Source organism: Chenopodium album, chromosome 20 (genome assembly GCF_948465745.1).
Source record: "Chenopodium album chromosome 20, dcCheAlbu1.1, whole genome shotgun sequence".
In the NCBI taxonomy this organism is placed as follows: domain Eukaryota; kingdom Viridiplantae; phylum Streptophyta; class Magnoliopsida; order Caryophyllales; family Amaranthaceae; genus Chenopodium; species Chenopodium album.
The window spans coordinates 35914600-35937656 of NC_137853.1; the positions used below are offsets into that span (position 1 = coordinate 35914600).

The 23057-nt window shown below is 33.7% G+C and overlaps 2 protein-coding genes and 1 non-coding gene across 3 annotated transcripts; 2 read left to right on the forward strand and 1 right to left on the reverse strand.

Annotated features, from left to right (window-relative positions):
• The first annotated feature begins 2338 nt into the window (after positions 1-2338).
• Positions 2339-5108, forward strand: LOC145597494 (uncharacterized). The gene is made up of 3 exons (XM_081653677.1): positions 2339-2891; positions 3651-4045; positions 4297-5108. Exons 1-3 carry the CDS (start codon positions 2741-2743, stop codon positions 4771-4773), a joined length of 1023 nt encoding a protein of 340 aa, XP_081509803.1. The 5' UTR covers positions 2339-2740; the 3' UTR covers positions 4774-5108.
• A 7056-nt stretch (positions 5109-12164) lies between these two features.
• Positions 12165-12236, forward strand: TRNAH-GUG (transfer RNA histidin (anticodon GUG)). Its single transcript has one exon. It is a non-coding gene; the product is annotated as a tRNA-His (tRNA).
• Positions 12237-13187: 951 nt separating this feature from the next.
• LOC145597651 (uncharacterized) lies at positions 13188-17659 on the reverse strand. Its single transcript, XM_081653866.1, has 5 exons — positions 17189-17659; positions 15548-15681; positions 14199-14346; positions 13990-14096; positions 13188-13607 (listed from the first exon to the last, which is right to left on the reverse strand). Exons 1-5 carry the CDS (start codon positions 17481-17483, stop codon positions 13566-13568), a joined length of 726 nt encoding a protein of 241 aa, XP_081509992.1. The 5' UTR covers positions 17484-17659; the 3' UTR covers positions 13188-13565.
• Positions 17660-23057: the final 5398 nt, after the last annotated feature.

A 23057-nucleotide genomic window follows, 5' to 3' on the forward strand; every position in this document is an offset into this window, starting at 1 on the left:
TTGAACTAATGATAGTGACTGATTTGGACAGATTCCTTTGTTTAGTCTAACTCAGCCTGTTGCCTCGTTGTCAATCTCAATTCTAGACTTTGCCTCAAATGACATATTTGCCCTTGATAAAAAGAGTAGGATTTTTCATTTTACTTTTTCATGAGTGGATAACTCCACTAGAAATCTTAGCGTAATCCCATAACACCCTATTTGCCTATTTGGTAAATGGTAATTGTAATAAATTTATATAAACATACGTTAAATCTCGTGTTATGCACGGTTATAATTAAATTTTACAACAAAAATTATAAAGAATGGTGTTAATTCAACAATAATTTAACCAAAAAAAAAAAAAATTGTAACAAAATAATAGTTTCCAATCACAAACATTGATGGTCAAAGTTGTGTGTAGACAAATGTACAAATCCAACTATAACTTATAAAAAAAGGAGGAGTATAATATAATTAAATGATTTTGTTCAGTTGTTCTTATAAACATTATTTATAATTTAAGATTTATACAAAGTATGCTACCAAAATAAATTTTTCTATTTTTAATAAAATAATTTTTAAGATGGAGGAAAAAAAAATTTGATAATATTATACTCGTAATAATCTTGGATAATGATATATTTCAATACCTTAATTTTAATCTATGTTAGTATATTTGTAACTAAAAGATTCCTAGAATATAAAATATAAGTTAAAAAATAATAAAAAAAAAATTAATTGAGTATAATTGGATTAAAGGTGGTGTCAAAATGGTAATAAGTATTATTGTAGCCTTGTAGGTTATAAAATGAAAGTCATTCACATTTGGCAAAAACAAAAAAAAAAAAGAAAGAAAGAAAAAAAGGCGGGATAATTTTTAATAACATCGTGACAAGTGTCACTTTATGTTCGCTTTTAGTATAAGTTAATTGATTGATTGATTGGAAAGAAATCTCATGTGCATTCCCATGACTACTAAAAAATACCTCCTAAAGTGTCTATTTCTCTTCTAAATTCCCATTATTACCTAATACCACCTCTCAAGTGGTAATGGATGGTAATGCAAATATATGAAAAAAAAAACTCATTTTTTGTAGATGAGATTGGGTACCAATGGAGCTTATAAGTTATTTTCTAAACTAAATTACATTCAAAATTCATTCGCATTACTGCAATTTATTATCTATTATCCAAACGGGCCGAAAATGTAATGTGACTAATGGCCTAATTGGGTAACTGGCTCCATGCTTTTACTATACTTTTTTACTTATCAACTGGTTTTACTATGTTTGGCCTGGACGAAGCCATGAGTTACTACATTATATCTATGATAAAAATCTTTATTAATATTAATTTTTATTGAATGACATGTAATGTTGTAATATCTTAGTGATAGAAAATGAATTATTCTCCAAACAAACCAATTTGTGAGGTTACACCGAGTAAGTTGTCGTATAAGAGTAGAACAAGGTGGTAAAGTGGAAGATGGAGATAAACAATGTCAGGGTCTCATCGATAAAATTATTGTAAGAGATGAATTGGAGTTTGAGATAGGAGAGAAAAGAAAGACCATATGGGAGTGGGTTAAAGAGGATAAGGAGTTGAGACTTTAGAAAGTGAAAGTTAAGAAGTTAGGATCGGAAGATAGGTTGAGGCTGAGGAAAAAGAAAACGAGTGACATCATTTTTAGGCTATTTTTTGGCTATAAAATGGGGACGTATATTAATTAACAAGTTAGTATAGTACTATAGTGTATTACTCTTTAGGTTGCAATTTGTAATTTACTTACTATCTTTTATATAGTATATACTATATATAGTGTAATACTCTTTAGGTTGCAATTTGTAAAAAAATAGCTTATATAAAAATTGATGAATGACAATAACTTCAAAATAGGATTTTATGTGACAAAATTCGAACCAGTTAATCTTTCTTATATGCCCACTCCCCAATTTGTTCGTAGCTAATAAGTAACAACATGTTGACTTCAAAACCTAAGTTCAGAACTCACCCACGATGGAGACGATGAACAACATCCAATCCAATCCAACCTAACCCAACCTTAACTAAACATGATAGCGTCCCAACTCACACCCAAGTAAACCCTAACCTTACCTATTAAGGAATACCGAACACCCTTCAAAAAAGGGGGAATAAAAAGAATCTAATGAGTCATATGGACAGAAATTTTCACCCCTTATTCCACTCTTTCTCTCTCCTCCCAATGATGCAATCAAAGGGCAAAATAGTCTTTTCAACCAAACCACGTCCACTCCCCCTAGCCAAAAACAAATGGCCCCCACATCTTTTTTAATTTTTTTGACGTACTATTTTAATTTATAATCCCCCCTTCCCATCTTCCAATCAAATACCCAAAAATTTCAACATAATCAAAACACCTCCTTTTTCCTTTCTTCTTCTTCTTCAACTTCCTTTTGCTCTGTTCTTCATTTTTTCCCAGAAAAATCAAAACTTTTACAGAAATTCAACTGATCTTCTCTCTCCTCCATTTTGAAGCTCCTTGTACTGAGTGATGGGGGTGCGAATTCCGGGTTCTCACACTTCCCACATCACTGAACTCATCATCACCAGCTTTTTCCGTCATAAGCTCTGAAAATCGCATCATCTTCATCTTCTTCTTCTTCCCCCCATCAAATCGAAATTTCCAGATTCTTCTTAGAACCCTTTAATTAATCGATCATGGTTTCTTAGAATTCCCAAGTTTTTTAGCTAAATTCTTAGTTAGAAGGCAGAAGTTATGGCGGGCACCGGTGTTGGAAGGGTTTTTGGTGGTGGTTCTTCCGGCGGTGTTGGTGTTGGAGCATCTTTGCTGTTTAATCAGAGGCTACCTCGTTCTTCTCAGTCTCCTGAATCACTTTTCATTTCTGGGTCTAACTCTAATTTTCTGGGTATATCTTCTTTCTCCTTTGCCCTCTAACTGTTTGTTGAAATGCTTGTGTGAGAGTTTTTATTGATTTTGGTTATTTAATTTTCTGGATCTGATTTTTTGAGTTTTTTAATGAGATGGGTCTGTTTATTTTTATTTAATTTAGATTATGATATTGTTAATTATGATCTAATTGATTGTTGTATGATTATTTTGGATTAGGGGAACAAAAAACTGATCTATGATGCTTTATGGCAGAAAGATAACAATGATGCTCTGCTTTTTGTTCCTGCTTCTGAGCTGTTTACTGAATTATTACTCCGTATTAGTTTTATGATTAATTTTATATACTTTCTCTGAAATTTTCTTGTCTCAGATGTTTGATTTAGGTCACGTTATTTCTCATACTGTACTTGTTCTTCGAAAGTCAACATCTAGTTTATCTGATCAATTTTAGTCCTTAAAAAAAGTTAAATTTAGTAAGGAACTTGGTCCACTTTGGTTTGTGTGTGTACATAGTTACGAATAGACTGTATTTGATCTCATGTCTTTAGTGCGACCCCAACATGCTTGGAATTTGATCATTACCTTTGTTTGAGTGTTTTGTATCTGTGGTTTGTTGTTTGATAATTATTAGGAATAGGCTATTTGTGGAAAGGTAGTTGTGCTCCCACTTTGTCATACTACACCAAAAATGGGCCAATTAGTTTTGATTGACCAAATATGGATTTATTGTGACGTGATCTGAATTCATATTATTTGTGATGATGTTTATTATTAGGTTCGAGCTCCATGGTTAGTTTCGAAGATGTTTGTGGAGGAAAAAGGTCAGAGAGGCCATTCTTTTGCACATATGATCAAGAAGAGAATGGTGATGAGGATTACGACGATTACTTCCATCAGCCAGAGAAGAAACGAAGGCTGACAGTCGAGCAAGTCCAGTTCTTGGAAAAGAGCTTCGAGGTTGAGAACAAGCTTGAGCCTGAGAGGAAAGTTCAGCTAGCCAAGGACCTTGGCTTGCAGCCGCGGCAAGTTGCTATCTGGTTCCAGAACCGGAGAGCAAGGTGGAAGACTAAGCAACTAGAGAAAGATTTCGACAGTTTGCAGTCCAACTTTAACAACCTGAAGGCTGACTATGAGAATCTTCTTCAGGAAAAGGAGAAACTTCAAGCTGAGGTATCTAATCCTGTTAACCTTAGCTTGATATATTCTTAGCTAGATATTTTCTTGCAAGATTCGTTTGGTCAACTTTACAATAAGTTCGAGGTAAATAAGTTAAGTTAAGATAAGTCGCTACCAATTCAATCTACAACTAAAATAAGTTTTCCTTTCGCAATTCAATTTGACCTCGACAGTAGTTATATGATGATTAGCAGTTAACACTATGAATGATACTAACTCTTTTCTTTGCTGTCATTGATTTTCAGGTTGTTAACCTGACAGACAAGCTGCTTCTGAAGGAGAAAACGGAGGGAGATCAATCCGAACCACCCAAAACACACGCAGCATCCAAAACAGTCCAAGAAGAGCCCATTATTGAATCTGCTTCCGAGAGTGAGGATCACCTAGCTCCAGTCTTTGGCTGCAAACAGGAAGACCTGAGCTCTGGTAAGAGCGATATTATTGACTCTGATAGCCCACACTATGTGGATGTTAGCCATTCTCCCTTCGGCGAGCCTGGTGATTCCTATGCTTTTGAAGCAGACCACTCTGATATATCTCAAGATGATGAAGACTACTTGAGCAAGAGCCTTCTGCCTTCTTCCCATGTCTTCTTGAAGATCGGGGATGTCGATTATCCCGGCCCGCCTGCCACCAGCTCTTGCAACAACTATGGGCTTCCAGGAGATGATCAACCTTCTCCTCTCTTCTGGCCTTACTGGGATATCAACCTGAAAATGTAATAAATCTTATTATATAAATACTATACATATATATATGAAATATTCATACCACATATATATCATGATAAGTAGAGAGAGTGTGTGCAACTCAAGAATCCAATCATTTGCACCCCCTCTTCAATTGTGGTTTGAAAAATTGTGTCTTTTTTTTTCTTTTTTTTTTTGGAATTATTACCATCTTTTGATGATCCCCTTTTATGTAATCTTGCTTTTGTTGGAGGGGATTGACTCTCTCTTATCTTTTCATTTTCTTCATTTGAGCTCATTGAACTTTACCTTAAAGTTAAGTATGTGATTAAATAAGATTTGGTTATTTATATATTTTAATTAATCAAGATTGCTTGCTTACATGCAGAAAAGGTTAGATAATCAAATATAATATCTGATCCATAGCTTTTGATGTTAAATTAGTATTAATGATCTCGAGGTTGATGCTAAGATTAGCTGGATTATATATATACTTTATGGTTGTGTGTTATGATTAACTTTTATTAATATCTTTGCTAATAGGCCTCTTTAGTATCCTGTTCCCCATTATGAAGAATTTGGAATATTTATGAATTTACAGAGTCAATTTGTACCATGTTTAGTCGTGTGCTCCAAAACCAATTGACATGAAATTATTCGGTGATTATTTGTATTGTAACGTGCAATTGACAAAGTACATGAATTGTCAATCGTGTGAACGTTTTTCATTATACATTATTTTTAATTATTATTATACGAGGGAACAAGGATAGAGATAAATTGACATGAATTTTAACTTGAGAAATTTTTACTGTTCATGAATAAGAGAGATAGTTGTCACATACTCACATTATTGGGATGGTCTCGAATTTTTCGGTTAACTTAATCTTATTTAGCAATATTAATAGTCTAATAGCTACAAATCTTATTTCTAGTTTACCACCCATAAAGGGAGGACTTATTTTGCAAAATTTTTGAAAGGGGTTGAACTTGATAGATTCCCATACCTATCTCACATTGGTCACATACGAAGTAAAATAAAAACAATGCTAATTATTTCATTAAGTGGCAATTAGTGTGGAGTGATCGGTTAATATTGGCCCTTTTTCCGTATTAACCAAGCTAATTCTAGATTTAATTTCTTGAGAAAAGAAGTATTTTTAATGACATATTGTAATTTCTACTGTATTATAAAGGTTAATTAACTAATAAGTCAATCTTGGTTTAAAAATAAGATGACATGTACATCCATTTGTAGCCACAAATATGCTACATCTTACCTAGTCACCCTTACAACTTACACGTGTGTTTATAGTTTATAAATATGTATAAATTATGTTATAATTAGTAACTTTGCTAGGATGAGCAACTACCTTGATTTTCAAACAAATAAACAACGTATCAAATTATTATTTCTTGTTTACTTGGTCGACTTGAGGATTTTATACTTCAATTAAACCATTACTTGTATCTTTAACTTCTCTCTATTAACAAACTAATTTTCAACTAAAGAGTACATACTGTGCATTATATTATGCATTGGTTTGTTACGGTTGAAGTAAATGCTTATTATTTTGTTGATCAGGAGACGTTAAGGTCGTAATCTAATATTTCAATTGTGGAATTTTAACCAAAAACACCACCTTTTAGTTGAGTTGATTGTTTAACATGATCAATAATACAATGTCAAATATCAAAAGTCAACGTGACATCTCGGCGGCTAATTGTTTGCCTTACATGACATTTTAGTAAAAGGAACCAATCATGATATTTCAAGCATTAGTCTATATCCCTCATTTGACATAAAAAATCTACTTCTTTTATTTTTCAAAAGAAAAAAAAAACATAAGGGCACTTGCTTTACGCAAAGAAGTCCTAATACGAAAAATGTATGAAAGGTGGTAAATATAACTACATTCGAATTCGTATTTTAATTTATGGTCAAATAGTACTTCAACCCAAAAAAAAAGAAAAAAAAAAAGTTGGTACGTATTAATAACAAATAAGAAAAGTAAGGTGGAAGATGACGAAGAATAGACATGCTTAAATAGTTTAATTTAAAAGGTGAGCTATCCTTTGGAAAAAATCAGAAGGTAGTTGGGTTACGCAATAACAAGCTAAGCCATAGATGCGACGAACTATTGCGCATTTTTAAGTCACATTCAAAGTGTTTGCCCTATCAATTTATGTATGGATGCTACTGCTGATATCGACGTCCACCATTAATTTTTATTTCTTTTTCTTCTTTTATTTTTCTTTTCATGAAAAGGAAATCACAATAAATCAATGTATAAATTGGCAATTTTAATAAGATATTTGAGGTGATGTTATACTAAGAATATTTATATTTGTGAGGTTGTGATAGTTTTGTATTTTCAAAGGTAATTGCTTTATATATTGTATATATAACTTGTAAGTTTCATATACATATATGGTTTTTTTTAGTACGTAATGTGAATGACATACATACTCAAACCTACTTCGTTCTCTTGATTTTTATAGTCTAATGATCTTAGCTTATCAATTGTTTAGCAACATGATGATAGGATAAGATATATAAGTGGGATCCCATATGAAGGAGTTAATCACTATAAGCTTATACTTCGTAATCATAAGTTTGATGTGTATAAGGTCAAATTGTTTACTAGTGGAGATTAAACTCTCAATCTTAAGATTAAGATTTGTAATATTTTCCACTAAACCAAGCTTAGTTCGGTTGTACATACAATCAAAATATTCTTATAAAAATTGCAAAAAGATAATTAAAAAAATCTAAACTTTTTGTTGGTGGACTAATGGTCTTATCTATAAATTATTTAAATTGTGTATGAAGAATTAAATAAAAGATTCGTTTGTTTTTCTTCCTCTGCTCCTTACATACAACATCTTCGCCTACCACCAACACCGGCCTACTCAAATTTCAGTCTTGCCTAATTGTTTATGGCAATAGGTGCCTAATAATACGAAGTGTAATTAAATGATTTCTTCTAATCGTCTTAAAAAAAAAAAAAAAAAAAAAAAAACCTAGCTTGCTTTTCCTCAAACCCAAGCCTAAGGCTAGCTCAAAAATTTGTATTCATCTAGATTGAAATTGTAATTTGGTCGTCAATTGCATAGCCTAGGGGTAGAGAAAAAATATGACTCCAATTGCAACGTTACGTAAAAGTCAAATTATTCATGAAAAAGACAAACATGTTAACCCTTCAATATTTTGATTGCGTAAAAGTCAAATTGATCATGAAGAGACAAACATGTATATTAAGCTCATCATCGAACTTCAATTCAAAAGTATTCAGGTTAGAGCACTTATTTGTTCAATATGCTAACAAATGTACATTTAGGTACAAGGAAGAGCTAGTTAAAATAATAATGGAATTATTACTCCGTATTCCCAAACTATCCTAAGAGGCATGCATTTGTTTTGCTAGGCTACAACCTTGTAATTATCAATATGAGTACAAATCTTGTTTGGGACATTTAAACCAATTACTATTATTTAGCTTGACTCTTATCCTGTCTCATTTTACTTGCTCTACGAACAACCAAATCAATTTCTAAAAATTTAAGATAACAAAGTAGAAAATTGAAAGATTAATGTGAAATCAAGTAATACTTATTTTTTTTTTTTTCCCTTTAAGATAGGACCAAGCAAAACAATACCTAATACTCCATTAACTGTGTCATGATATTGTAAATATGAACGTGGTTATATAACAAAAACGCCGAGTATTTATACTCCAGTTACTATACATGTCTATATAGACATGAAAATGTATTAGCGCGAAGTGTTGCAATTATTAAAAACCGAGATAATTGCGTGGAGCATGAGCACATATGAATTTGAAATAATGGATAGTTTAAGTGAATTGTTAACATCCAGGCCTACAAAGAATGGTTGTGACAGCCCATCAATCACATGCCAAGTGTCCTAATCAATCTTAGCTAATTACACTTTATATGATTTGGTCCACTCTCGTCTCTTCGACACCAGCCGTCTGATGTTCGCCACGTGACCACAACGCCGTCGACCAAGCTATGCTCCTATTGGTTGTCTCTTCCTATTTTGATTCTCTCTTGGGTCCCACTTTTTTGTGGAACCTCTTATATTGCTACGAGTATCTGGCGTTTCTCAATGGACTACAATCAGCCGACCACTATTTATTTTTAAGAATTAGGCGTAAGACGGGTGTCAAAAACAGCAATCGGCCCTATTCGATGCGATCCGAAAACAAATTCAATTTAAATTTCAACTCATATAGACATAGTAATTAAACATGACTATACTTTGAACTAAACCTGACCTGACCCGACCCGACACGGCACAACACGACACTAGTACATTACCTTCACCGAAGCTGACCACACCTCACTAGGGCCTTTTCTCATTGACTGAACTCAGCTGAACTAAATTGAGCTGAAATATTTTATAAGAGAAGGAAATTAGGAAGTGAACTGAATTTCAACATAAGAGAACAGGCCCTAAGACTTGGTGAGGTTGTGTATTGTTAATGTTTGTACTTTTTCCAATTTTAAATAAATATCCTAATTAATTGAAATTTGTGCTAATTAAAATTTAAGTTTGACCACTAATATCTTTAATTATCACTCCTTTTGTTTCTAATTCCTGGGAGTATTTGTTTTTCCCATTGGACTTTTACAAAATTATAAGATCAATTCATACTAGAGGAATATTTTTGATCTTCTACTTACCAAAAAAAAAAAAAAAAAAAAAAAAAAAGCTTGTATGTATAATGTATCTAATGCTTCAATCATACATTTAACATACTTGATTCAATGGTAATAAAGGTAATAATTGTATATTTCAATTACGCTATGGCATTAATATCACAGTCGACCAGTATTATATTGATAAGTTTATAAAAAGTGTAACATACTCCGCAACTCATAACACTACTATTAGTCTATTACCTTGTCAAATTTATTTTGTCTGACGAACATATGGATTATATGTGAACTAAAATCTGTCCTAACAAAATTTATAGAGAAATCATTTTTTTTTATTTGAGGAAATTTATTGAGAAATCATCATTGTACCTGAAGATGTTTTAATTATTATACTTAGTTTCTAAATAAATAAGTCAACATAAACTTAATTAAATGAGACTTAAACTCAATGGTCCATACTCCATATCCAATATCCATCCTAAGAAACTTTCCAGAGAAACAATCATTGTGCCAGATGATGTTGTACTTGATTTGATTCTCAAAATACATCAAAAAAAACTCCAAATAGATGAGTTTCTAGAGAGAGAAATAGATGAGTTTCTAGAGAGAGAAAAGGTATAAAATTAAAACTAAATGATTTTTTCATGTTAATAATTAAGCTTATGATTAACAAATTAAAGATATACAAACTACTACATACAAGCTTATCAACAATTATCTTACATCAGATGTCATTAGTGCCAACTTTAATTAGTTGATTCAAGTACATAACTAAAAAATCATGCATGCTTAATTATCCCATTAATTCTACAAATCTGAACTAAAACTTACTTATTTATTAAGTTATTTACTTTTTGACACAACGACACATATATAGTTGTTACTATGAAGTATTCTAAATAAAATTGATTTTTCATATCAGCATCAAAAAATAAATAAAATTTAATGTACTAATATAATAACTAAGATCAATTTCATAACATCATTGCCTTTTGTGTAATTTTTTATACATAAATCGTTGTCCTTCTTAGAAATGCAAATTCTGGTAATGATGTAAGACCACGAAAAATACATTATAATATCTTTTAACAGTTGAGTTGTGATTTAAAAAAAAAAAAAAAAAAAAAAAAAAAAAAAAAAAAAAAAAACCTACAAGTATTAATTTTAAGATTCAAAAACTAAATTTTCAAAAGAGATTTCTCCTGCTACCTACGATTCTATGAACAAGACATCATGTACATATAGCCATTATATATAAAAATAAACATAAACAAGCAATTTTTTAATTTTATTTAATGTTAAAAGTATGTATTGTAAAGTTGTGTGATTTAGATGTGTAAAAATGTTAGTATTCAATTCTTTTTAGAAAAAAATAAATTAATTAATTAAAATCACTTTCATTTTCACTAATATAGGAGCAAGAAGTCAAGAAGTGTTGCTTTCGTTGGACCCATTACACATGTGTAATAACTTATTAAATAGTTTTAAGGTCCTAGTTCAATTGCATCAATTTGTATAATATACTCAAGGATGACTTTTTATATGAACTTTATATTTTGTGGTCGAATAAAATCGTCAAGAATTGATTGGGTGAGTGGTCCCTCCATTAAAATTAATAATATAAAAGACGACTCATAAATTTTCCTCAATATTTTTAATTTGATTTGGTAAAGGTGGATAAATTGGAGTAATGAATTTGATAGCCTAGTCTTAGGATTCAATTTTCAAATACTTGTATGTTGGTATATTTTGGGCAGTGATTGAAATAATTTCAATGCGATAATATGAATTTTGAAATGGAAAACATCTACTAATAGAGTAAAGAAACAAATTATAATTATCCAAAACATAGAGTACTAATGCAATTGTACTCAGGGATGACTTTTTATGTGAACTTTGGATAATTTCTATGCTCACTTTGGCAAGGATACTTCATACTCTTTAAATTAATACTTAATTGAAGTTTTAAGGATACTTACCAAACACATAATTAAGGGGAAAAAAGGGTTTTTTAAAGTCCCATTTTAAAAGGCAATTGCACCTTATATGACACAAAATAATTTTGCATACAATAATGCACCATACTAAAAATAAAATTAAATAATTAGCAATTTCACTACTACTGTACTAAGCACTACTTTACGAAACACACATATTTATTTATATATAATTTCACAATAAATAACATGTTGACAGTTAACAACAACTCCCATAGTTAGCGGACAACTCTATAGCTATATTTTTCCGAACAAGGGCTAATACGAATGTAATTCTTAATTTAACTCATTTTAATCTCCTTTGAATACCCATCTTTATAAGATCGAATAATAAGGCTTAGAAAATCCTCATTTGAAAAATCATACAAATTGATAGAGAACACGTAAATAACTCCATACCTTTTTTGTTTTTTTTTTTTAATTAAAATTCTACCTTTTTATTTTATTTAATTTTTTTTTATTACGAGAATAAAATTTTACTTTACATAAATACAGAGAATAATAATTCTCAAAGAGGCAATTTTCAAAGCTTTTAAGTTGATGAAATAATGTGAAGATATCTTAGATTCTTAGTTGAATGAAAGTGCAAGTGGACCTTAAGTAAAGATAGTTTTGGGCTTATAAATAATTTAGATTTGATCGGACCATTAGCCCTATTAAAAGGTTTCTTAGACTAGAGGCCCAAATTAATTAAGTCTCATTACGTAACAGTTTAAAATTAATCCAAATTAAAATAACAAAGTGGCTGTAGTTTAGTGGTAAGAATTCCACGTTGTGGCCGTGGAGACCTGGGCTCGAATCCCAGCAGCCACAAAATTTGTCCAATCCTTAGGTTGGAGTTCTGCTTTTTTTTTGCACACTCTACAGATTTTGTTCCGATGGAGTATTGCTTTTTTTTTTTTTGTGCACACCCTACATAATATGATAGCGTAGATCTTTTAAATTTGTATTTGTTTCTCATATGTATTGATGCCGATTTTGTTTGCTTACAATTACAATTAACATGGTATCCTACGCGGCTACGCTAAGTATCACTTAAAGTATAAGCCTACATTATACCTTGCAGTGTGCAGAAAATGTGTATGTAACAATGACAAAAAAAATAACCAACATCCCTTATTGATATATTTTCAATATATCTCCGTAGTTATCAGATCATGTCATACTAGTATTAGGTCAATCAGGAACTCAAAAAAAGTGCAAATTAATTTCTTCAAATTCTTAAAAGTTTTTATTTTTTATTCCATTTTTTTTTGACATAAATTTTTGAAGCTCTAGATTTCTTCATTTATAAGTTTTGGGTGGTGGAAACAGCAAGAATGTGTTCTATGTTCGTGCATTGAATAGTATAGTAATTGATATGAGCATATCAACCTCATACATTAATAGAAGCATATGTTTTAGGTCGGGTGCAGAATATAGGTTTCTAGATAAAAACAATCATAAGATTCGACATTTTTATAACGCTATACATTGCACATGTTATTGTACATTAGCATGTGTGTGGTACACATTAATAGAAGCACATGCTCTAAGATGCACAATATAGGTTTCCAGATAATAAAACAGTCATTAGATCCGACATTTATATAATGCTATTGCTATACATTGTACATTTGATTTTACGTGATGATATTAGTGGCATATAAATGATTTCCAAGACATTCACTAGGAAAATCACATAAATGAACATTACATGCATTTATAAAACGCCTATATGTTCTTATGGCATAATGGCATATGCTGGGGTCAAAAATCGCAAGATTAATCCCATTTTCAATAGCATCAATTGATGCATTTTCCTCTAGACATACCCCAAAAAATGGAAGAAGCAAATGTACTCTTCCAATGAAATATACAATATATATTACAGAGCCTATTAATGATAAAGAACTTACTAATACAAAATTAATGATAAATCTTTATTTATACAAAGAATTATATTTATGAATTGATTTACATCGAGTGCTCGAATCCAATTTCCTGTACATTTTGCACGGAATCTCCATATTTGCAACCCTACCAGTGAACTGGTGTCCGTCGTCCAAAATTTCAGAAGTGCCTCAAAAATCATGAAATACACTCCCAATTTTGCTTTTGGAGGGCATTTACTTAAATTGTCAAAAATTTGCCCTTTACAATTCAAAACTTGAAATTCTCCTTCAAGTAGTAAACAAGTTCTTGCTGCATATCACCAAAAAGAAAGAAAATTGCCCTAGTTAATATGTGCACCACATGTAATATGACTTATATGAGTACCTACTTATGACTCGTCATTGTCAATGAAAATTGACGGTAGCACACCTAATGAGTTCAAAAGTGTGTTCAGTTCAACTTATTTTAACTTTAAATCAAATAAACTCAAAACAACTTAAATTAGATAAGTTTGTACAAGTCTAGGAAAAATATGAGCAGATTATCACGTCAGATAATTTAAATTCAATTGAATCGAACACTCTCTAAACAAAATTGCTTTCCAAATTTGATTTTTTGATTAACCTAGCTTGTGGATATGCACTATTTTCTACTTGTATGTGATGAAGTTTGGATCTGTGGAGAAACTTACAAGGAAACAGAGGAGGATGCATCCAGCAGCACCAGGAAAAAACGCGTACCAATAATTGAGTCCATGAAGTTTAGCTCCATCGATAAATAGCAATGGCAAACTTGCAGCTACACATACATATATAACACAAGCACTCCCGTTAGATTGAATTATGGACTATACAATAATATCATACTCGAATGTATTACGAAAGAATTTATATAGATTACCAGGGGGGTGCGTAGATTTGGTGTAAATCATGAAAGCCAGGGAAGCAGCAAGGGAAGCACCCCTGGCAAGCCAACCTGGTCCCAACAGTGTGAATGCTAACACACCTATTGCTGCACACCCTATTTGAGCCATGAACATGTTGTATTTCTGCATATACACAGTTCCAAATTAAGTTAAGGTAAAGTAGTTCTTAATCACTTAGCTTCTGTATGTATATAACTATAAGAAATTGTGTCAAAAAAAAAAAAAAAAAAAGAAAAAAAAATAATTAATAGAACTTGAATATGCTTAGTTACCCCAGATCACATACGAAGTATAAGTCAATCGACCTATTAGGGACGACTTGTAATATTTTTGGCGATTGATTAGCCAATTAGGTAAACTGATGTATGATAGCTCTATTGTGTAAACGACCTACAAAAGATATACTCTGTGGTTCCATACTTTCAACAATTTATTGTTACTTAAATAGTACGGATAATTAAATTGTGTGCTGCCTGCAAAAGTTTTTTAGCCATACTACCAAAGCAAACAAAATTTAAGAAAAGCATAGCTAAGCTACTTATGCATGTGAAAAAGTAATGGTAACAAATACGAGTACTATAAATGAAATAACGCATACACACGGTGGCTAAAAAAACCTATATACGGTCATTACTCATTATGGTGGATTAAATACCTTTTAAATACCTCATATTACATCTATTATCTACGAGTATCTATTTGTACGAGTATACAATTCAATTCTTATGTACCTTTAAGTGGTTTGGAATTATTTATTAGTAATTTGATAAACTTTCTATACTCTTTAGATCATATATTCTCTCTTTTATATTGAAACCGTTCTTAGAAGGCTAAGGACATGTTCACATTTACTTAATTTCAGTTCAGTTCAGCTCCAATCAGTTCAGTAAATGTGAACAGGCCCTAAAGCTTGCTTCGATATCTACTGCGGAGTAAGTACATGACAATCTCAATTATTGTAGCACAACTTAAATTTTGATACCAAACAAATTATGTGTTCGTTGCTATACAATTATACATCACACAAATGGACGAATTTGATGATATGATAAACTACGAGTAAACTACTACCTACCTACCAAGCTAGTAAGCTAGCCAAAGATTTATTCTAAAAAATTGCAAGAAAGATCTTTAGCCACACACAATTTTCAAAAAGGATAAAATAGCGTGTGAGTGTGACCAAGCTAAGCCAATTATATTATAGTAGTAATAATGTGCAATACTATAGTGCTCCGTATTATTATACAAGTAGATATAAAGGGCCCCAAAATATAAGTTGAACCAATGAGATTTGAAATACAAAGATAGAGTAGAACGTACATACCCGAGCAGCTGGAGATTTAGGTGTGATGAATAAAACAGCACAAACAGCTCCCAATGGAGCTATTGTCATCGACAGCCCTTTTGGTGCTAGTATCTGGTCCATTTTTCCCAACATTGCCATTCCCGCAAATGCCCCTATTTTTATCACTAATTTGTTAGCTTTGTTGACATAATTATAGGCATGTAATAATTATATAAAAGGATAAATAAGTGAGGACATGTAACGACGGAAATATGCTTTGAATTTTAGAGTTAAACACTCTTTTGACTTAGGTCATGATTAATTCACTATATTTTCACTTTTTTCAATAGATATAAGTTCAAATAAGATGTAAGAAACAATATGTTTTAGATAAAGCCCTATTTTATTCACTTTATTTCCAATTTTCCACTTAGGGCCTGTTTTGATTGACTCAATTGAGCTGAGCTGAACTGAACTGAATATTTTATGAGAGAAGGAAATTAAGAACTGCACTGAACTGAAAATAATCTGAAGATAACATGCCCTTACTATAGGAAAAAAGAGTTTTGCATGAAAATCAAAGGTACCGAAGACACCTTAAGATTACAAGTTATATAAGTTAAGTTGAATTCAAATATGCTTAAAAGAGTGAAAATCATGTAAATTTAATGCATTGGGATTGAAAATTGACAAGTAAAATTTCTTGTTTGAAGCGGTAAATTGAAAAGTCTTTTAGCCAACTCAAACACATAAAATGAAATTGTTTCACTCTCCATAAATAGAAGAAAATGACCTAAAAATTTAATTAGCTAGGCATAACTTATTCCTAGAAAATCAAATGAAACTCTTTTGATTTGCTTTCAACAGTTTCAAGTATGTATGATTAACCAAACGACCAATACATAGGGCTACTAATTGGTCAATATATATATATTCTCTTTAGATGTTTTATTTATGCAATTTCAACAAAAGTGCGTGACATGAAAGTTTAGCTAGTTTAGAATTCTCTAGACTGGACCACAATGTTGTCGACTTAACGACTGTTTTTCCAAGTGAAACTGAAGAATTTTCAAATCCATAAAATTATGTTTTATATCTAATTATCATGGTTTTCTCTATATTTCATGATAAATAATCGATAAATTTATTGATAAGGACACTAATGATAAAATCAGATAACAAAGATAAGCACTAGAGTATGAAAAGATAATCACTGGTAACTGTGTACAATAAAAGTACAAAACTCATAGCAAAAAAAAAAAAAATAATTAATTAAAATTACATTGATTGATTGTAAAAAAAAAATATATTTACATAAGTTGAAATACAAGATTAAAAAAAAAAAAGAAAATGTTTTCCAAATCTCTAATATTGCACATCATTATAATCAACCTAGATCCAGCATAAAATGTACAAGTAACTTGTAACGAATAAACATGAATGCATATTTTATTATTTTTATATGTAAGATGAAGATGCCCTATTAAATCGAAATTCAGGAATTCACGTGTCAATCCAACTCCAACTATAGGGCAAGAGAGTTGGGGAAATATGAATGGTATCCGTTAAATCGGATTTGGTTCTAATCTTGAAACGATACACTTTTAGGAATTCCCCTCGTGAGACAGGTTATCGGATTAACAAAAGAATTACAAAAGGAAATGAATGAAGGGAACATACCAAGAGAAGGCCAAAGAACATCACTAAGAGAAGGAGAAGGGGTGGCTTTATCAGGTGACCAAGTGTCCCAAAGAGGTGCAGCCACGTTAGATGAAGAAGAAGCAACCACCTTTAAACTCTGCTTTCTCTTAGAAAAGAATGTCGTAAATAATGGTCGGTCCAAAATATATGATCCATTATTCTTATTATATGAACAATTCTTGATTAAATTCAATGGTGGTAGACTTGGAGAAGCAGGTACTATCAAAGGAGAAAAGAGAAGGTTTTTAGAGGAGAGAGAAAATTGGGTTATCATTTTGTATAAAGTTTTTAATTAAATGTTTAAGAAACGATCTCTGTTCTAGTTTGTCGTGCGAAAAATGGAAGAAAAATGTGAAATGGACCGACAGTTAAGAATTAAAATAGAAAAAGGGGTTAGAATAAATTGAATTTTGGGGAGCTTTTGGTGAAATGGAAGGGTCAATATCAATTATCATGTGGCCATACGGTGGTATGTTTAGCTATTGCATGCATTTTTATTTTCAACTATGTTTATCTATCTACTCTATGCTTATCTTACTTGTATAATTTTGTATGTGGGGGACTGGAGGTAGGGGGGTGGGGTGATTTACATGCTGTCCTAGTCTACGTGTGCTTCCACGTTGGACGGCCCCCAAACGCTGGAATTGATCGCGTTTGGTTGGAAAGTCCTTTTAACCTTAAGGCGTGAAGTTCGATCGCACGTAGCTTTGAATTACAATTTTGAAAGTCATACTTTTGGTTAGTAACTTGATTCAACCCGATTTATAATCAACTCAAGCCATATCTATTACGATACACTTTGATTAGAAGTAACAATTACTCTATAGGTCATTTGAATTAGGTTTAGTTTGACCACATTAAATCATGATATAGTCCTCTTAACCACTTTTTGTATTTATTAAAGTCATGCATGCCCAAATCTTAATGACTCGACTTACAGCTTCTGACCCAAATTTTTCATCGAACTAATAGTTTAATATAGGGAATTATACTAATTTTAATAATAAGCTCTTCGACTATAAATTTAGACCGACTTAACCTAAATTACTTCCTAGCTTAGCCAAATATGACCCAATTTATACGATCCCAATCCGTATCCAACTAAATCGTAAATTACCAATTACCCTCTAGAGCTCAGGGCTCGAGTATCACTTTTAATTAGTCCTTAATTACGCTAAAAAAAGTTTTGGTCATACAGTATTTAATAGCTAAAGTTCCTACTCCGTATCTTAAATTCTTTAACCTTCATCCTCCAATAGTTATCAATCTCATGATTATCACTCTTAAATAAAATAGAATAAAAATATGCTTATTAGTTGTATGCTACGTCGAATTAACACAATGCAAGGTCTATAAAAGTGCACTAATACTATACTAAAAAATCACTAATCACGCACCCAAAACATAAAAGACAAAGTTAATTAAACCCTGAGTAGCCGTCAAACTAATAATTAAAACAATATAATTAGTAACCCAATTAATACTAGTAGCTTAGAAAAGATGCTAAATGATCAATTGACACTTGCTCATTTTATTAACCAAAATAAAGTTGTGGTAATGCATGTTGGGCAGACCAAAGTATATAATATTAATCCATGAGCATAAAAATAATAGTGTATGCTAGAATTAAGCTGGTAACAGAGGAATAATAAAGATTTTATCAAAGGTTTCTAATTTCAAGTTTGTTAAACCAAGCACAAATTCATCAATAATATTTACTGTGTATTTTCTTAATCACCATGGCTTCAATACATGTATATATAATACTAGGATAATAATACCCTATATTCTATCATATCTTTTCAGAAGATATATTTTCCTAAAATATGCACAATAATATCATAACAATAATATCCTAGATATACTAGGATATCCCCAATACCCCCCCTCAAGTTGGAGCATACGGATCATAGATGCCCAACTTGCGGAGTAAGAAATCAAACTTGACTTTTCCTAAAGCCTTCGTGAAAATGTCAGCCAACTGAAGCGTCGTAGGCACATACGACGGCTTTATAAGACCTTCTTTAATTGCATCTCTGACAAAATGACAGTCAGCTTCAATATGTTTCGTTCGCTCATGAAACACCGGATTTTTCGCAATATACAATGCCGACTGACTATCACAATATAGGTGCATGCCACTATCATGTCGTACACCTAAATCTCTTAAAAGTCTCCTCAACCACTTCAATTCACGAGAACAAGCAGACATAGACCTATACTCTGCTTCGGCAGAGCTCATAGCAACCGTAGGTTGTTTCTTGGTCTTCCATGACACAGGAGAGAGACCAAGAAACACGAACCAACCAGTCAACGAACGCCGAGACAACGGACAACTCGCCCAATCCGAATCACACCATCCTTCTAACTGTAGGGCACTATCAGACCTCAGCAGGATCCCCTGACCCGGACTCTTCTTCAAGTATCTCACAACTCGCAGGGCAGCATCCCAGTGCTCTACCCTCGGACGCTGCATAAACTGAGACAAAATATGCACAGAGTAGGCCAAGTCTGGCCTAGTGACAGCTAAATAGATTAAACGTCCTATAAGACGTCTATACTTCTCTACATCACCCAAAAAATCCCCATTTGCCAGAGCTAACCTGTGGTTCTGCTCCATGGGAAAATCTGCTGGTTTTGCGTCAAGCAACCCTGTCTCGGTAATAATGTCTAAGGCATATTTTCTCTGGCACATGAAAATACCCTGCTTGCTACGGGCTATCTCTATCCCCAAAAAATATTTCAAAACACCCAAGTCTTTCATCTTGAAGCAATTCCCTAAATATGTTTTGAATGATAACAAAGCAGATTTATCATTCCCTGCAACAATCAAATCGTCAACATAAATAAGTACGTTAAGTTGCATTTCCCCCTTTGTCAGAGTAAAAAGGGAATAATCATAATATGACTGTTTAAAGCCATATTTCTTCAAAGCTGTTGTCAGTTTTGCAAACCAACACCGAGGAGCTTGCTTCAAGCCATACAACGACTTCTTCATTCTGAATACTTTCCCGGAATTATTTTTGTCAAAACCAGGTGGAATTCGCATGTACACCTCTTCCTCCAAGTCACCGTGTAAAAAGGCATTATGAACATCCATTTGATGAACTTCCCAATTCTTCACTGCTGCAACCGCAAGAAATGTTCTAACAGTCACCATTTTTGCCACGGGAGCAAATGTCTCGTTGTAATCTAAACCTTCAACTTGATGATTGCCAAATATCACAAGTCTAGCCTTCAATCTTACAAGATTCCCATGCTCGTCGTACTTCTCTTTGTAGACCCATTTACTCCCAAGTGCCTTTTTACCACGAGGTAAATCTTCCAAAACCCAGGTGCCTTGCTCTTCAAGTGCTCGAATCTCATCGGCCATCGCCTTCCTCCAACCTTCATGCTTCATAGCTTCTTTAAAATTTTTCGGCTCATTGCCACCTGTAATTGCTGCAATGTATGTTCTATGTTTTACAGAAAACCGGTGAGAATCAACAAAATGTGTTATGGGATAAATAGTACCTGAGGAAGGTGTCGCAGGTGAGCGATGAGGTGGAGATGGACTTTTATTCCGAATGGTGTGTGTCACAAAATCACGGTATTTGCTCGACTTGAATTTTTGACGCTTGCCTTTACCCATATTTTCTGTATTTTCAGCATGCTCGAGAGTCTCAAGGTCACTCACACTCGTACCCTCCGGAGCTGCTGCCTGCTCACTGCCATGAGGATCACCCCCAGCTGCCGCTGGAATTCCAGCAGCCTGGGCAGTGCTGCTGTCCTCGCACCCAGCTGCCGCTGGAATTCCAGCAGCCTGTGCAGCCTCGGCAGGCCCTGCCACAGGCTGGCTGCGGTGCTGCTGCTGCTGCCGCAAGCCACCTGTGGCCTCCTCTGCCCGGGGCTGCTCATCAACCTCAGCCTCGGCAGGCCCTGCCACAGGCTGGCTGCGGTGCTGCTGCTGCTGCCGCAAGCCACCTGTGGCCTCCTCTGCCCGGGGCTGCTCATCAACCTCCTCACACACACTCCTCTCATCGCTCCCCCCTGCACCATCAATTCCCACAAACTCCGAAGCTCGCACATGGGTATAGCTAGGAGTATTGTGTAGAGCAAGGTTAGACCACGGAAATTCACCCTCAACAAATTGCACATCACGTGAGACAAAACTCTCCTTAGTTTCCAAATCATACACCTTCCAACCTTTCTTCCCAAACGGGTATCCCAAGAATACACATCTTCTACTCCTACTAGCGAACTTGTCACCCTTGCTTTGTTGATTGTGAGCATAACACAAACACCCAAATACTTTAATAGAATCATATAAAGGTTGTTTACCAAGCAAGATCTCAAACGGGGTTTTGTAATCAAGCAATCTAGAGGGAGTTCTATTTATCAAATAACATGCCGCTTGCACACATTCCCCCCAAAATTTTCGAGGTAAATTAGCTTGAAACCGCAAGGCACGAGCTACATTAAGAATATGTTGATGTTTCCGCTCAACACGCCCATTTTGTTGAGGTGTACCCACACAAGAAGTTTCAAATATGATCCCATTAGACAAAAAATAATTTTTCAAGGAATTAAACTCTGTTCCATTATCACTACGGACCACTTTAATTTCACAATCAAATTGACGCTTTACCAAAGCAACAAAATTGAGAAACATGTATTCAACCTCAGTTTTATTCCGTATTAGATACGTCCACACACCTCTTGAAAAATCATCAACTATAGTTAAAAAATAATGAGAGCCACAAGTCGATTGAGTCTTGTAAGGACCCCATAAATCAATATGAATAAGTTCAAAAACACGACTAGCTTTATTATTGCTAATGGGAAAACTACTCCTATGTTGTTTTGCTCTAGGGCATACATCACAGGATTTATTTTTAGAACTTCTAGTAGAACTACTCACAACCGGAAGATGTTGCAATACTTTTTCCGACGGATGTCCCATTCGTTGATGCCACAACTCTGTCGACTGAACACCATCTATCTTCAAAGCCTTCGCCTCGGGAACACCACGGAAATAATAAAGTCCATCCACGCGCTCACCCGCTCCAATCACCTTCCTCGTCATGAGGTCCTGTATAACACAAATTTTGTTAGTAAATTGCAAAGTGCAATTCAATTCATCACATAATTGAGTTGCAGAAATCAGATTGCAATTCAATTGGGGCACAAATAAAACATTATTAATTTTCAATCCCCCTTGTAAAATAACCGTGCCAATCTTAGATGCATTAGCACTCTTCCCATCCGGAAGCCCAACCGGACAATGGTGCACATTAACCACATTCGTCATCAAAGTCAAGTCACAAGTCACATGGTTGGATGCGCCGGTATCAACGATCCAACCTAATTCATCCTTACCCTGCAATTTTGGTTTCATACTGTTCAAATGGTCAATAAGTTGCTGAATTTGGGTAGAGGAAACACCCGCAATAGCAGCCCCATCGTGAGCCGTAGCATTTCCGCCTTGTGTGGAGTTGGAGGACGACTGCCCAACAGTCTTGTTGGCACGCACCTGCTGGCCAGCAGCAGCTCCTCGACCCCCTGCTCTGCCTCCACCTCTGCCAGAAACCGAGTCACCACGACCCCGACCCCTACCTCCACGAGGACGATCACCCCACCAAGGTGGGTAGCCATTGAGTTGATAGCAGTCCGTCTCATCGTGTCCTGCTCGACTGCAATGATTGCATAATTTATCGGAGCCACTCGTTGAGCGTTGCGGTTTAGTAGTAGTGTCATGTTGAAGTTTGAAAGCCACTGGACTCTCACGGACCTCACCTCCTCGTAAGCGCTCGGCTTGAATAACTTGTTGATACGCCTTATCAACCGACGGTAAAGGATCCTGAGCCAA